The sequence below is a fragment of the Carcharhinus amblyrhynchos genome, chromosome 33 (assembly GCF_965287045.1).
Source record: "Carcharhinus amblyrhynchos chromosome 33, sCarAmb.v2.hapA, whole genome shotgun sequence".
Taxonomy (NCBI): Eukaryota; Metazoa; Chordata; class Chondrichthyes; order Carcharhiniformes; family Carcharhinidae; genus Carcharhinus; species Carcharhinus amblyrhynchos.
Window position 1 is genome coordinate 14,517,390 of NC_137356.1, and position 16,509 is coordinate 14,533,898.

Consider the following 16,509-nt stretch of genomic DNA (forward strand, 5'->3'; position numbering starts at 1 on the left):
CGTTCTTGTCCTTGCTCCCTCCTCCTCTGACTCCTTACATAGGTTCCCATCCCCCTGGCATATTAGTTTAAACCCTCCCCAGCTGCTGTAGCAAACACTCCCCCTCGGACATCAATTTCAGTCCTGCCCAGGTGTAACCCATCGAATTTGTACAGGTCCCACCTCCCCCTGAACCGTTCCCAATGCCCCAGGAATCTGAAATGTTCCCCTAACACCATCTCTTCAGCCACGTATTTATCCGATATATCCTTTCATTTCTACTCTGACTAGCGCGTGGCATCGGCAGTAATCCTGAGATCACTGCCTTTGAGGTCTGATTTCTTAACTTTCTTCCTTGCTCCCTGTATTCTGCTTTTAGGACCCTATCCCTTTTTTTTTTAAACCTATGTTGTTTGTACCAATGTGTACCATGACCACTGGCTGCTTGCCCTCCCCCTTCAGAATGTCCTGCAGCTACTCTGAGACATCGTTGACTCTAGCACCAGGGAGGCAGCATACCATCCTGGAGTCTCGTTTGCAGCCACAGAAACACCTGTCTGTTCCCCTTACAATTGAATCCCCTACAACTACTGCACTGGCACACTTTTTATCCCTCCCCTCTGCAGCAGAACCACCCGACTGGTGCAACAAGTTTGGCTGCTGCTGCTTTTCCTAGAGAGGTCATTCTGCTCAACAGTATCCAAAGCCATATATCTGTTCTGCAGGGGAATAACCAGAAGAGATTCCTGCATTAGCTGGCTATCTGTCTTGCTCTGTCTGGTGGTTACCCATTCCCTTCCTGCCTGCAGAGTCTGAGCCTGTAGTGTGACCACTTCTCTATACATTGTATCCACGATACTCTCTGACTCGCGGATGCTCCACTGTCTCCAACCGCCGATCCAGCTGTGAAATTTGAGCTTCCAGTAGCTGTAGCTGGAAACCCTTCCTGCACACATGCTGACCCGGGGGACTGGAACTGTCCCCAGCCTGCCACATGGAGCAAGCAGAGCAAACTACAGCTTGGAGCTCTCCCGTCATGTCTTACTCCTTTAAATTAAACTTTTGAAAGGTGTTTTGTTTCAGATTATATCCAATTTTCTAGGGTCCTTCTTTCCTGTTCCTTGTTACTACAGAATATGACCTTTACAAACAGTAAACCACTGAAATTACATGGAAGCACTATTGTAGTGTACAACAACGACAATGCCAAGAGAAAAAAGAAAAGAAAAACCTACTTACCTGCTGGCTGTAAAGTCACAGTTCAATTTCCTTCTACCTCTCACCTGCCCTCAAGTCTCGCTCGCAAGTCCTCCTCTCTTGAAGATGAGCACCACATTTCCCTCGGCACCGAATTCCCATTCGGCTCCAAATTCCCGATGCCCCCGCTCTGGCTGAAATCTCATTCCAACTGCAGTTTCTCGCTCACTGGCTATGCGCTTGCTAACTCCCCACTGCCTTATATACAGTTGTGGTGAGCTGGGATGACTTATCCACCTCTAAAACACCTAGCGAGGCCCTATTATGAACCAGTCAGTTTTAATACAAATCAGTTACAATTAATACCTGTCATATACTTTAGCCAATTGCACTTTACCCTCTGACAAGATGGGATTTCATTGGTCTGTGGAATCCGAATGCTTCCTCCCGCTATTGCTGACTCAACTTCCTCAATTGCTTAGCAACTCCAGACACTGAGGTCAAAGTTAATATTCCCATCATTTTCCTCCACGTCACCGGTCACTTCAGACTAATGCATGTTCTCATGTCTGAGAAAGGATTGTCTTGTGTGGCTAGTTAATAACTCCATTCATAAGCAGCGCTAAGAACGTCACTGCTGGTAATTCCTGTTGATGAGAACTTGTGGATTCTGAGGTTTCATTGTTTCGTAAGAATGTGGTTCTGTCTTTGTACCATCAGACCTTGCAGTAACTTGCTCTTGGCTAAAGTGCACGATGACTCTATAAAAATGTAGCTAATACATTTAAAATATCAAAATATGCATTTAAATCATGTTTTAAATCTCTCATTGCATTCACGTGTGCAAACTATTCCCTTGTTAGCTTCTGAGTCTGACTTAGAGTCATTTAATTCTCTGCTGGTTGTTCTATTAGTGTCTTAAATACCTAACGGTTAAAACCTTCCAGGGTTTTTTCTTTCCCCTACACCATCATTCCTTCAGATACAGTTCTTATCACTTCCTCAGTCAATCCAAGTCCCTCTGCTTCCAGCCACTTGGTTTACTCTGCAACCTAACATCATGCCATCAGTAAATCAGGCTCTCAGCCCTTTTATTCCTTCATCCCAGTCATTGAGAGGAACGTCAACAACTCATGTGCTAAGAAAGTAGAGGAAAATAGACAGAGCAATGGACAAACGTCCTGCATGGGAAGCAGAGGAAGGAAAAGGTTTGGGGGCATGTTGGAAGGAGTGGTTGACGTGTGCTTTGAGAGTTGCGGGGCTAAGACTGGCTCAGAATGAGGGCCTGTGTTCGTATATGATGCACGTGCTGGCTGACCCTGCTAACCTGCTGCCTGATGTGTTGTGTTTTAGGCAAGGCTTTCCTTCGAGCTCCTCAGATGAATATTAACATCGCCACTTGGGGTCGGTTGTTGAGGAAAGCATTCCCTGCTATTAATTCCACAGGAACATATAGCCCCTCGTCTTACATGGCTGCTGTCTCTGAGGGCAGACAGACACTGTCCACCAACATGCCTGGGTAAGACTGCAAACTCACAGTGTACGCCCTGTGTTCAACTTCCCATTTTCATTGTTAAGATGAACAGAACTTCTCAACTTGCTTCTTCTCTTGTCCAGTCCCTCCTGACGCATGTCCGTAATTCTGCTGCTTCCGGCATTCCCACTTTCCTGGTTGCTAGCTGTTTCCACCCTGCCCATCCCCTCATCAGGATGCCTTGTTGCTCCTGTCATTCTCTCAGCAGGACGTCCAGTTACCCATTCCCTCCTGAGGATGTCCAGTTCCCTCCCACCTCATTCCCTAGCAGTCTGTGTCCTCTGCTTTCTCCCAGTCATTCCCTGCCCTCCTGCCCAAATCTGTGCTCACGTTAAACATTTTGTCCTTTAACTCTGTTCCAAATAAAAGACTTTTTCGGCGTCAATGAGAACATTTCTAAACAACTTTGTTTCTGGTTTTCACTTCCCTCTTAGCAGCTTGTGCGGGGAAGATGAGGCTATTAGGTTTAATATCGAGGCCGGAAGGCTGTAGAGTTCCCAGTCGAAAGGTGTTCTCTCCGGAGCTAACTGGAATGGTGTGGGAGGATGGGGAGAGAGAGCTCAGACTGTGACACAGCGTTAAAGCGATTGGAAATCCTGCAGACCACACGGAATTACTGAGTCATCACTGAGTGTGTGTTTCCTCTTATCTGTGTAGGGGAGTCTGTTTGATCAGCAAGCGCCGGCTACTCAATTAACAGAGGCAGTCACTGAGCCACTGTATCAGATCACATAAACACGTAGAATCCTACAGTGAGAAGGAGGCCATTTGGCCCATCGAGTCTGCACCAACCATATTCAAATCGGGCCCTATCCCCGAGTCCCTCGACACGAAGGGGTAATTTATCATGGCCAATCCACTTAACCAGCTCATCTTTGGACCATGGGAGGAAACCGGAGCACCCAGAACAAACCTGCACAGACATGGAACCACATGCAAACTACACACAGACAGTGACCCAAGCCGAGAATCAAACCCTGGTCCCTGCGCTATGAGGCAGTACTGCCAGCCACTGGCCACCATGCCATACCCCCAGATCTATTGGGAGTGGAGGATAGCTGCAGTTTGTGTTGTACATGTTGTATATGTCATTCACCACCCTGCTGCCTCTGTACCTTTCTCCATGATGTTCCTGGGCTGTGGGAGCTCTCTCCTCTTTGCCAGATTTTCCATGCTCTCCTCACCTGGTACCATTCTGCTGCAACTATTTAAACTTTCTCTGGATCTATCTATACACTTTTTTTCTTTTCAACAGCATCCTGTTTTTCAACCAGTCTTGCTTCCATCACTGACATTCCCTTTCCCTCTTTCTATCTCCACCACCACCACCATTCCTTTTCTTTAACTTTGCTCCTGTCCCTTCTTCCATTTCTCCTGTTCTCCTATCTGGGGATAGACTTTCTGCTATGAACCCACTGCTATGCCACAGTGATCTTGACCCACTGTCTCTGACTCTGAGCATGCTGCCCCATTCTCCCACTGACACCCCCTCTGCTATGTCTTTCCAATGATGTCCTCTTCCATAGCTAGCTTCCAAAATATGTTGTGTTATCTTCCACCAAGGATTCTCTGAACTGTAGATGACACGTTCCTCTATCAGAGCAGTTTCAATGGACTGAATGGCCTATTTGTACGTTCCATTTCCTATGGTGCTCTTTTGCTCACAACCTTCCCTGTGTCTTCCGGAGTCATAGTGCACAGAGGCTCCTCCGTGTCTTCACTTTGAACAGAGCAGCCCGCCCTCATTTCCACCAACTCCGTCCCCAGCACCAATTACACCTCCCCTGCCCCCCACTCCAATCAGGATTCTGGATGGACTGTTCACACTGTGACACCTTGATGCCTCCACTACCACCTCCTGTTGGCAGCGACTATGGGGGCATGCAGCACCTGCCTTTTCACCTCCTCCCGTCGAGATCTGTAAACACCACTTCTCCAGTGTGGCTCAGTGACTGCCTCTGTTAATCGAGTAGCCAGCACTCGCTGATCAAACAGACTCCCCTACACAGGTAAGAGGCAACACACACTCGGTGACAACTCAGTAACTCCATGCAGTCTGCAGGATTTCCAATCTGTTTAACGTTGCGTCACAGTCTAAGCTCTCTCTCCCCGTCCTCCCACACTCATTCAGTTAGCTCCAATGAGAAAACCTTTCTACTGGGAACTCTACAGCCTTCCGGCCTCGATATTAAATCAAACAGCCTCACATCTTCCCCGCTGCTGCCAATTTCTCTGGGTAAGGGTAGGGTGGGTTGCAGTGGGGGGGGAATGGCTGTACCAGATCCACTGGGAGTGGAGGAGAAACTGGCTGAGGTTTGTGTTGTACACATCCGGGAGAGTCATTCACATCCTCGCTGCCTCTCCACCTTTCTCTACGATGTTTCTGGGCTTTGGCAGCTTTCTCCTCTTTGCCAAATTTTCCACACTCTCCTCCCTCTCTCCCATTCCACTGCAACCACTTAAACTTTGTCTGGATCTATCTCTACTTCACCTTTCTTGCTTTGCAGCAGCATCCGGTTTTTCAACCAGCTAATCAGTCCTGCCGCCCTCACTGACATGCCTCTTTCTCTGCTCTCTCTTTTTCTTTAGCTTTGCTCCTCTCTCAACATCTGAAGAAAGGTTGTGGATAAACTTTCCCTCTCTCTAATTGCTGCCAAACCTGCTGAATTTTTCCCCCCCCCCCCCGTTTTCTTCATTTCCTCTCATTTTCTTGTGCATTTTAGTGCATGTACCTGAGTCCGATCACTTTACTGCACCCTATTTACTTTCCAGCTGCTAGATCTGTGGACACAGCAAGGATAAAAAATTAACAACTCGATGGTCCAACGAGGCCTTGTTGTCCTTATGTCCACAAATGTGGATGCATCATCTCATTGCGTTGGCAGTCAGGGGAGAAGGCTGGTGTGCTGAGGGATAGAAAAAGCACCGTCCATGTATTTTTTTTTAAGTTATATCCAATCAAAGTCCAATTCAAAGTCTCACCCAGTGAGACATTCCCGATCCAAGCTGACAAGACAGGCAAACCTTTTCCTGTCTTCACCTTGAGTTACGTGATCCATGATTGGAGCAGGCATTGAACTCCCTCCAAGGCTTGATCTCGTTTGATTCTTAGTCAAAAGATCGAGATGTCGTTTTAAAATAATTGCTTCAAATGAAGCCTCAATGTAACTTCAATGACTTCTATCACGTGCAGGACCACAAAACTACACTTGATCTTATGGTGGCACAGTGCTTAGCAATGTTGCCTCACAGCGTCAGGGACCCGGGTTCAATTCCTGGCTTGGGTCACTGTCTGTGCAGAGTCTGCACGTTCTCCCTGTGTCTGTGTGGGTTTCCTCTGGGTGCCCAGTTTCCTCCCACAGTCCAAAGATATGCAGGTTAGGTGCATTGGCCGTGCTAACTTGCCCCTTAGTGCCCCAGGATGTGTAGGTTAGAGGGATTAGTGGGGCAAATGTGTGAGGTTACGGGGATAAGGATTTGGTGGGATTGTTGTTGGTGCAGAATTGATGGGCCGAATTGCCTCATTCTGCACTGTAGAGATTCTATTAATTCAAGACCTGGGCGGGATTGTGGCCGGTGCAGACTCTATCATTCTACCATCCATGTATTTGCCACGGCAGAATCATATCTGAACTTCTTGTTAGATCAGGCTGGCCAGATGAAGACTCTGGACCAGCTGAGCAGTGCCCCCAGAAAGGTGAGACTGGTCAGTCACCTTAAGTATTTGTCCTTTTGTTCCAGGATTATTTGTACACCATCTGCTCCACAATTTCCCCGTGTTGTCTCTCCCTCATCCTGAATACAAGCTTCACCTACTCATGTGTGCACTTTTCTCCCGGACGCTGACAACTTTCAACCTTTTGCTCAGGTTTAAATTTTCTAAACTTCTGTCTCAAAGGAAGATTATTTATTTATTAGTCACAAGTAAGGCTTACATTAACACTGCAATGAAGTTACTGTGAATTTTCCCGAGTCGCCATAGTTTGGCACCTGTTCGGGTCAACGCACCTAACCAGCACATCTTTCAGACTGTGGGAGGAAACCCACGCAAATATGGGTAGAATGTGCAAACTCCACACAGACAGTGACCCAAGGCCCGAATTGAACCCGGGTCCTTGGCTCTGTGAGACAGCAGTGCTGACCACTGTGCCACAGTGCCTTGTGGGTTGTAAGCTTGCGGGGAACATAAAGATTGACAATAAGAGTTTCTATAGATAAATGAAAAGAGGTTGATGAAGACAAATGTAGATACCCTACAGACAGAAATGGGGGAATGTATAATAGAGGACAAAGAAATGGCTCAGCAGCTGAATACATACCTTGGTTTTGTCTTCTCAAAAGAGGACACAAATCAGATACCAGAAATGTTGGAGAATGTGAGATTTAGTGTGATCAGAACTGAGGGAGATCAATATTAGTGGAGAAATGTTGCTGGAAACATTGATGGGACTGAAGGTGGATAAATCCCCAGGGTCTGATAATCTACATCCCAAAGTACTTAAGGAAATGGCGCTCGAAAGAGTGGATGTATTAGTGGTCACCTTCCAGGATTCTATAGATTTTGGAACAGTCCCTGCAAATTGGAGGGTAGCTAACGTCAATCCAATATTGAAAAGGTGACGTAGAGATAAACAGGGAATTATAAACCAGTAAGCCTAACATCGAAAGTGGAGAAAATTCTCAAATCCATTTTCAAGGACTTTATAGCAGAACATTTAGAAAGCAGTAGCAGGAGCAGATGGAGTCAGCATGGATTTATAAAGGGGAAATCATGCTTGACAAACCTGTTGGAAATCTTTAAAAATATAACTAGTAGAGTTGACAAGGGGGCGCCAGTCGATTGGTATATTTGGATTTTCAGAAAGCGTTTGACAAAGTCCCGCATAAGAGATTATCGTGCAAGATTAAAGCGCATGGGATTTGGAGGGGGGGGGGAGTGTATTGCGATGGATAGAAAACTGGTTGGCAGAGAGGAAACAGAAGGAATTAATGAGTGCTCTTCAAATTGGCAGGCAGTAACTAGTGGGGTGCCACAGGGATCAATGCTGAGACCCCAGTATTCACAATATATACTAATGATTTGGATGAGGGAATAAAATGTAACATCTCAAAGTTTGCAGATGAAATCAAGTTGGGTGGGAGGGTGAACTGTGATGAGGATACAGAGATCCTTCAGAATGATCTGGACAGGTTGGATGAGTGGCTTAATCAGTAACAAATGCAGTATAATTTGGATGATGTGAGGTTATTCACTTTGGAAGCAAAAACAAGAAGGCAGATTACTACCTGAATGACTATACATTGGGAGAGGGGAGTGTGCAGCAGGACCTGGGTGTCCTTGTTCACCAGTCACTGAAGATAAACATGCAGGTGCAGCAGGCAGTAAAGAAGGCAAATGGCATGTTGGCCTTCAAAGAACAGGCCTTCAAAAGTACAGGCCTTTTGACCCTCAAGTTTGCGCCGATCATGATGCCTGCCTAAACTAAAACCGTATGCACTTACGGAGTCCGTATCCTTCCATTCCCATCCTATTCATTTATTTGTCTAGTTGCCTTAAATAAGAACATAAGAACTAGGAGTGGGAGGAGGCCATCTGGCCCTCAAGCCTGCTCTGCCATTCAATAAGATCATGGCTGATCTTTTCGTGAACTCAGCTCCACTTAACCCGTCTGCTCACCATAACTCTCAATTCCTTTACTGTTCAAAAAATTTATCTATCCTTGCCTTAAAAACATTCAAAGAGTTGCCTCAGCTGCTTCACTGGACAGGATTTCCACAGATTCACAACCCTTTGTGTGAAGAAGTTGCTCCTCAACTCAGTCCTAAATATGCTTCCCCTTATTTTGAGGCTATGCCCCCTAGTTCTAGTTCCATCCGCCAGCGGAAACAACTTCCCTGCTTCTATCTTATATATTCCCTTCATAATCTTATAGGTACCTATAAGATCTCCCCTCATTCTTCTGAATTCCAATGAGTATAGCCCCAGTCTACTCAATCTCTCCTCATAAGCCAACCCTTAACCTAGTGAATCTCCTCTGCACCCTCTCCAGTGCCAGTATATCCTTTCTCAAGTAAGGAGACCAAAACTGTACATAGTACTCTGGGTGTGGCCTCACCAGCACCTTATACAGCTACAACACAATCTCGCTGTTTTTAAACTCCATCCCTCTAGCAATGAAGGACAAAATTCCATTTGCTGCCTTAATTACCTGCTGCACCTGCAAACCAACTCCTTGAGATTCCTGCACAAGGACACGCAGGTCCCTCTGCACAGCAGCATGCTGCAATTTTTTACCAATTAAATAATAGTCCATTTTGCTGTTATTTCTAACAAAATGGATGACCTCACATTTGCGAACATTGTATTCCAACTGCCAGACCTTCACCCACTCACTTAGATTATCTATATCCCTTTGCAGATTTTCAGCGTCCTTTGCACACTTTGCTTTTCCATCCATTTTAGTGTCATCTGCAAATTTTGACACCCTACATTTGATTCTAACTCCAAACTCTAATTGCCACTATTGTACCTGCTCCTGCCAGCTCCCTGGACAGTGAGTTCCAGACATTCACCACCCTCTGTGTAAAAAAAAACCTGCCTCGCACATCTCCTCTAAATTTTTCCCCACGCACCTTAAACCTATGTCCCCAGTGCTTGACTTTTCTACCCTAGGAAAGAGCTTCTCACTGTCCACTCTGTCCATGCCACTTGTAATCTTGTAAACCTCTATCAGGTCTCCCCTCAACCTCTCCTCATAGCTAATACCCTCCAGACTAGGCAACATCCTGTACACCTCTTCTGTACCCTCTCCAAAGCATCTACGTCCTTCTGGTAGTGTGGTGACCAGAATTGTGCGCAATATTCCAAACAAGGCCTAACTAAGGTTCCGTACAGCTGCCAATTTTTATACTCAGTGCCTCAACCAATGAAGGCAAGGTTGCCGAATGCTTTCTTGACCATCTTATCCACCTGCGTTGCCGCTTTCAGTGATTGATGGACCCCAGATCTCTCTGTCTGTCAGTACTCCTAAGGTTCTACAATTTACTCTATAATTCCTACATGCATTGAACCTTCCAAAATGCATTACCCTACATTTGTCCAGATTAAACTCCATCTGCCATCTCTCCGCCCCAGTCTCCAACTGGTCTATATAATATTGCTGTATTCTCTGACACTCCTCTTCACTATTCGCAACTCCACTAATTTTTATGTAATCTGCAAACTTACTAATCAGACCAGCTACATTTTCCACCAGATCATTCAGAGATACTGTGATCAACAAAGGTCCCAGAACTGATTCCTGTGGAACACTGCTGGTCGCAGCCATCCATTCAGAAAAGCACCCCTCTACTGTTACCCTCTGTTTTCTATGGCCAAGCCAATTCTGCAGCCATCTTGCTAGCTCTCCTCTGATCCTGTATGACTTCACCTTTCGTACCAGTCTACCATGAGATACCTTGTTAAGTGCTTTACTGAAGTCCATGTAGACAACATCCACTCCCTTCCCTCATCTATGATCTTTGTCACTTCCTTGAAAAACTCGATCAAGTTAGTGAGGCATGACCTCCCCTTCACAAAACTGTGCTATCACTAATAAGTCTATTTGTTTCCAAATGTGAGTAAATCTTGTCCCTGAGAATGTTTTCCAATAATTTCCCTATAATTGATGTAAGGCCCACCGGCCTATGATTGCCCTTCTTAAAGAATGGAACAACATTGGCTACCCTCCATTCCTCTGGAACTTTACCTGTAGTCAATGAGGATACAAAGATTTCTGTCAAGGCCCCAGCAATTTCCTTCCTTACCTCCCTCAGTACTCTGGGGTAGATCCCATCAAGCCCTGGGAACTTAGCTACTTTAATGCTTTTTAAGACATCCAACACCAACTCCTTTTTGATATTGACATGACCCAGAATATCTACACGCCCTATCTTAGGCTTCTCATACACCAAGTCCTTCTGTTTGGTGAATACTGATGCAAAGTATTCATTTAGTATCTCACCCATTTCCTCTGATTCCATGCACTGCATTCATAGTGAGAGGTTTTGAGTACAGGAGCAAAGATGTGTTGTTGCAAATATCTGGGTCTTTGGTGAGGCCACACCAAGAATATTGTGTGCAGTTTTGGTCTCCTTTTCTGAGGAAGGACGTTCTTACTCTCGAGGGACTGAAGTGAAGGTTTGCTACGCTGATTCCGGGGATGGCGGGACTGATGCAAGAGGAGAGATTGACCAGGTTAGGATTGGTTTCGCTGGAGTTCAGATGAATGGAGGGGGGTGGATCTCTTAGAGACTTACAAAATTCTATCAGGACTAGACAGGGTAGATGCAGGAAGGATGTTCCTGATGATGGGGGAGTCCAGAACCAGGGATCACAGCCATTTAGGGTAGAGATGAGGAGACATTACTTCACCCAAGGTGTGGTGAGCTGTGGAATTCATTACCACAGGAACTAGTTGATGCCAAAACATTGAATGTATTCAAGAGGTGGCTGGATATAGCACTTGGGGCAAATGGGATCAAAGGTTATGGGGAGAAAGCAGGATTAGGCTATTGAGTTGGACAATCGGCCATGATCGTGATGAGTGGTGGAGCAGGCTCAAAGGACTGAATGGCCTCCTGCTGCTCTCTTATCTATGTTTCTATGTTTTAAGGATGTAGGTACTAGGGGGAGGCCATTCAGCTTCTTGAACCTGCTCCGCCATTCAATTCCATCCTGCCTGTTCTCCGTAACCCTTCAACCCATTGCGAATTAAAAATCTTGTCTATTTCCGCCTTAAATGTACTCAGTGTCCCGACACCCACTGCACTCTGGGGCAGTGAATTCCACCAATTTGCAATCTTCTGAGACAAGTAATTTCTCCTCAGCTGTTTTAAATCTGCCCAGCCCCTTAAGCTAAAACCATGACCTCTAGTTCTAGATTGGCCCTCAAGAGGAAGCATCTGCTCTATGTCTACTTTATCAGTCCTATTTAGCATCTTGTACACCTCAAATAGATTGCCCCTCAGTCTTCTAAACTTTAGCGAGTATAGGTCTAAACTGCTCAATCTCTGTTCATAAGACAAACCTTTCATCTCTGATCTTCAAATTTCAAGTCGTTCCAAGTTTTTAGGTGTCCAGATCACCAAAAACCTATCCTGGCCCCTCCATACTGCCACTATAGTTAAGAAAGCCCACTAACGCCTCTACTTTCTCAGAAGACTAAGGAAATCTTAGAAGACTAAGGCATCTTGAGGGGAATTGCTTGATAGAGCAGACGCAGCACGGTTTCGTTAAGGGGAAGTCGTGTCTGACAAATTTACTTGAGTTCTATGAGGATGTGTCTAGGGCGGTGGATAGAGGAGAGCCGGTGGATGTGGTCTTTCTTGATTTTCAGAAGGCGTTTGACAAGGTACCTCACAAGAGGTTATTGCAGAAGGTCAGGGGACATGGAGTTGGGGGTAGGGTGTTAGCGTGGATAGAGGACTGGTTGTCAAATAGGAGGCAGAGAGTGGGGGTCAGTGGGTGCTATTCGGATTGGCGATTGGTGACTAGTGGAGTGCTTCAGGGGTCGGTGCTGGGGCCTCAGCTATTTACCATTTACATAGATGATCTGGAGGAGGGAACCGAGTGTATGCTGTCGAAATTTGCTGATGACACCAAGATTGGTGGAAAGGCAAATTGCGCGGAGGGTGTGGAGAGTCTGCAGAAGGATCTAGATAGGCTGGGCGAATGGGCCAGGAACTGGCAGATGGAATTTAATGTTGGCAAGTGCGAGATGGTCCACTTTGGTAGGAATAATGGTAGGAAGGATTATTACTTACGTGGAGAAAAACTGCAGCAGGCGGCGGTGCAGAGGGACCTCGGGGTCCTTGTGCATGAGTCGCAAAAACCCAGCTTGCAGGTGCAGCAGGTGGTCAGGAAGGCGAATGGGATGCTGGCCTTCATAGCGAGGGGGATTGAATATAAAAGTAGGGAGGTCTTGCTGCGGCTGTATAGGGCATTGGTGAGGCCGCAGCTGGAGTACTGTGTGCAGTTTTGGGTGCCGTACTTACGCAAGGATATTTTGGCCTTGGAGGGAGTGCAGAGGAGGTTTACTAGGCTGATGCCGGAGTTGAGCTATGAGGAGAGGCTGAATAAACTAGGCTTGTACTCGTTAGAGTTTAGAAGAATGAGGGGAGATCTCATTGAGACGTATAAGATGATGAATGGGATGGATAGGATAGAGGTGGAGAGACTCTTCCTGCTCAGAAAGGACAGTAGGACTAGGGGGCACAGCCTCAAGATAAAGGGGGGGGGCGGTTTAGAACGGAGTTGAGGAGGAACTTCTTCACTCAAAGGGTGGTGAATCTCTGGAATTCTCTGCCTGTTGAAGTGGTGGAGGCTACCTCGCTAAATATTTTTAAGAAGAGGGTGGATGGGTTTTTGATAAGAGAGGGGATTAAGGGTTATGGGGAGAGGGCGGGAATGTGGAACTGAGCCACGACAGATCAGCCATGATCTTATTGAATGGCGGGGCAGGCTCGAAGGGCCAGATGGCCTACTCCTGCTCCTATTTCTTATGTTCTTATGAAATTTGGCGTGTCAGCTACGACTGTCACCAACTTTTACAGAGGCATCATAGAAAGCTTTCTGGTTGTATCACAGGTTGGTATAGCTCCTGCTCTACCTAAGACCAGAAGAAATTACGAATGATCGTGAATGTAGCCCAATCCATCATACAAACCAGCCTCCCATCCGTTGACTCTGTCTACACTTCCCGCTGCCTCGGCAAAGCAGCCAGCAAAATTAAGGACCCCACACACCCCTGACAATCTCACTTCCACCTTCTTCCGTCGGGAAAAAGATACAAAAGTCTGAGGTCATGTACCAACCAACTCAAGAACAGCTTCTTCCCTGCTGCTTTCAGACTTTTGAATGGACCTACCTCGCATTAAGTTGATCTTTCTCATCACCCTAGCTACGACTGTAACGTTACATTCTGCATTTTCGTTTGCTTCTCTATGAATGGTATGCTCTGTATAGCGCACAAGAAACAATACTTTTCACTGTATGCTAATACATGTGACAATAATAAATCAAATCAAATCAAAATTTCTTTTCTTATCTCTACTTCAGAGTGGTAAGAATCTGGATGTCATTACCAGACAGACAAGGCGAGCTAATGAGGAGGGAAGGGAGTGGATGGTGACATTGATAGATTTGGATGTGGATGAATGAGTGAAGGCTTGTGGAAGATAAACACTGATATGGGCTTCATGTCCTGCGCATCCTTTGTAACCCTGTGAATCTTAGTGGACTGTCCTCTCGCAAGGTTTATGGTGTGATTGTTGCTTCCTGTGCTGGGATTGTTCTCAGAGTGAAGACGAATGGAGTTGATTGTGTGCTGAATGCACCCCTCCAGACTGCACTGATGGAGATTCTGTGTTTTCAGGGACCTTTCATTTGAAAAGCTGTCATTTGATAACGATGAGCCTTCAAGCACACCTCGGAAAGCGTCACTGGAATCGAGGAATGGCTCCAATGATGATAAACCAACACAGGTTAGAAGCTATTCTGTTTTTGTATGGTTATATCGGAGGTAGAAATAGCATGCCCGTGAATGGGTGCTGTTAAGAGATCCTGCAGTGAAACATGTTCCTGGATCATGCCCATTGTGTGACTCGCTGAATCTCTCTATTCAGAAGTCCAACGGGGAAATGGTACCAAAGTCACAGGTGATATTTTGTAGATGTGACTGTGCTGTAACTGACCCACTGGGACCCCTCTGCTTCTGTCAGATCTGACCACATTCACTGATATCACTGGGAGAACCCGGCTTTGCCTCGCTAGCATTGCCTGACTTCACTCCTCCTGTCTTTGCTCCTTGTCCTATGAGCTCCTCACCCAATGCAATTATTCCCCCAGGGCACTGACTGTTCCAATGCACTGTTGTCTGCACTCCCAAATTTCACCCTTTGTAACTTCTGCTGAGAATCATTTCTTATCCCCACGCCATTATCTCCGGTGTTTCCACCCCCCCGCCCCCCAACCAACACTGCCATTGGGGTGGCATTGTGGTTAGCACTGCAGCCTCACAGCTTGGGTCACTGTCTATGTGGAGTTTGCATGTTCTCCCCATGTCTGCGTGGGTTTCCTCTGGGTGCCCTGGTTTCCTCCCACACTCCAAAGGCATGCAGGTTAGGTTAATTGGCCATGTTAGATTGATACTAGTGTCAGGAGGATTAGCGGAGTAAATGTATGGGGTTATGGAAATTGGGCCAGGTGGGATTGTGGTCGGTACAGACTCGGTGAGTAGACATGGGGAGAACGTGCAGACTTCACACAGACAGTGACCCAAGCTGGGAATCGAACCCAGGTCCCTGGCGCTGTGAGGCAGCAGTGCTAACCACAGTGCCACCCACACAGCTTGATCCGCCTCATCCTCTCCTATCTCCTTCAGCCCTCACTGCACTGCTGCCACTTTATAATAGCCTCTTGTTGAAAATGAATTGATGTGGGAACTGCCCATTTCCATCCTTTTGTCTAAAGGGCTTCTGACGCAGCTAAGTAGAAATAGAGTCATGGTCATAGAAGTTTATAGCATGGAAATATTGTAAATGAGGCAGGTGTTTCTGCAGGGATGAAGGGTTAAGTTAAATTGCTGTTTTTTCTTGTATCTCGCACATACTTTCCAACGCAGTCGGTTGTGCTGCAGTGTTACAGACAACTCAAGGTATGCGACACACTGCTGCAGTTTGCATGGGTAACGTGCTGTAGTCCCACACCAATTAGCACAGGGCTGCGTGTAGGCAACTGCATCGTGTCGTTTTCTCTCCCTCGTACAGCTTTTGTTCATTTGTGTATTATCTGTCTTAGTCGATTAGTTCAGGCTCGGGGGTTGCACCTTCCCTGTAGTGGCTGGGATCATTTGCTACCTTAGCTTTAGTTACTTTTGGCTATTCATGTGCCAATAATTCCTTTAAACGTATCTGCTATCGATCTCTGTCTGTTACGTGAATTCTCTTTCTTGTGTGTGGTTTATTTTTTTCCTGGGCATTCTGGGTGCTTACTGAATGTATGACTCCTGTCCGCTGCTGCCTTCAATCAGCCAGTTTCAGTCAGAAGGCCTGTGCGTGTGTGTGTGCCGTCCTCTCTCACTGGCTAGGCTCCCGATTCTGCTGCTGTGGACATATGGAGAGGATGATCCCCTTTCCTTCGCCGTGCTTGGTTGTTCTGAGTGGAGTGTGTGCTCTGTTGGTTATTGTATCCGAGATGTCTGTGGTCAGCTCCCTCAGTACGGGCTTAGTCAGTTTGACCTCCAAGCGAATCTCTCGTCAGTGGGGTGTTTGATACTTGAGGACTAGGCTGCCTCCCCACCAAGCTATTTGGTAGTTTACACAGGTCAGGTTTCTGCCTTTGTGCGACTCTCTCCCTGGAGGTAATATACCCCATTGCCTGTTCAGCAAGTTGGCAATCTTTTGTTTTGTAAGTTTGGTTGTAGATACAAAAAGTTTATTTATTCATGAGTCAAAAATAAGCCTGACATTAACACTGCAATGAAGTTACTGTGAAATTCCCCTAGTCGTCGGCGCCTGTTCGGTCAATGTAGCTAACCATCACGTCTTTCAGAATGTGGGAGGAAACCGGAGCACCCGGAGGAAACCCACGCAGACACAGGAAGAATGTAAACTCCATACACACAGTGACCCAATCCGGGAATCGAACACGGGTCCCTGGCACTGTGAGGCAGCAGTGCTAATCACTGTGCTACAGAGATGGAAGAAAGCATTTAATTGTTTCTTATTTGTGTGTTTAACTGCATTTGGACAGTGAATAT

General features: G+C 46.3%; 1 protein-coding gene across 1 annotated transcript in view; it reads left to right on the top strand.

The window, feature by feature from the left end:
- The window catches only part of LOC145360858 (serine/threonine-protein kinase N2-like), a 144,923-nt gene that overhangs the window by 99,013 nt on the left and 29,401 nt on the right, over positions 1-16,509 (top strand). Inside the window, exons 11-12 of the mRNA XM_080216337.1 lie at positions 2,530-2,695; positions 14,125-14,233. Coding sequence (XP_080072463.1) covers positions 2,530-2,695; positions 14,125-14,233 — 275 coding nt within the window. The remainder of the gene's footprint in view (positions 1-2,529; positions 2,696-14,124; positions 14,234-16,509) is intronic.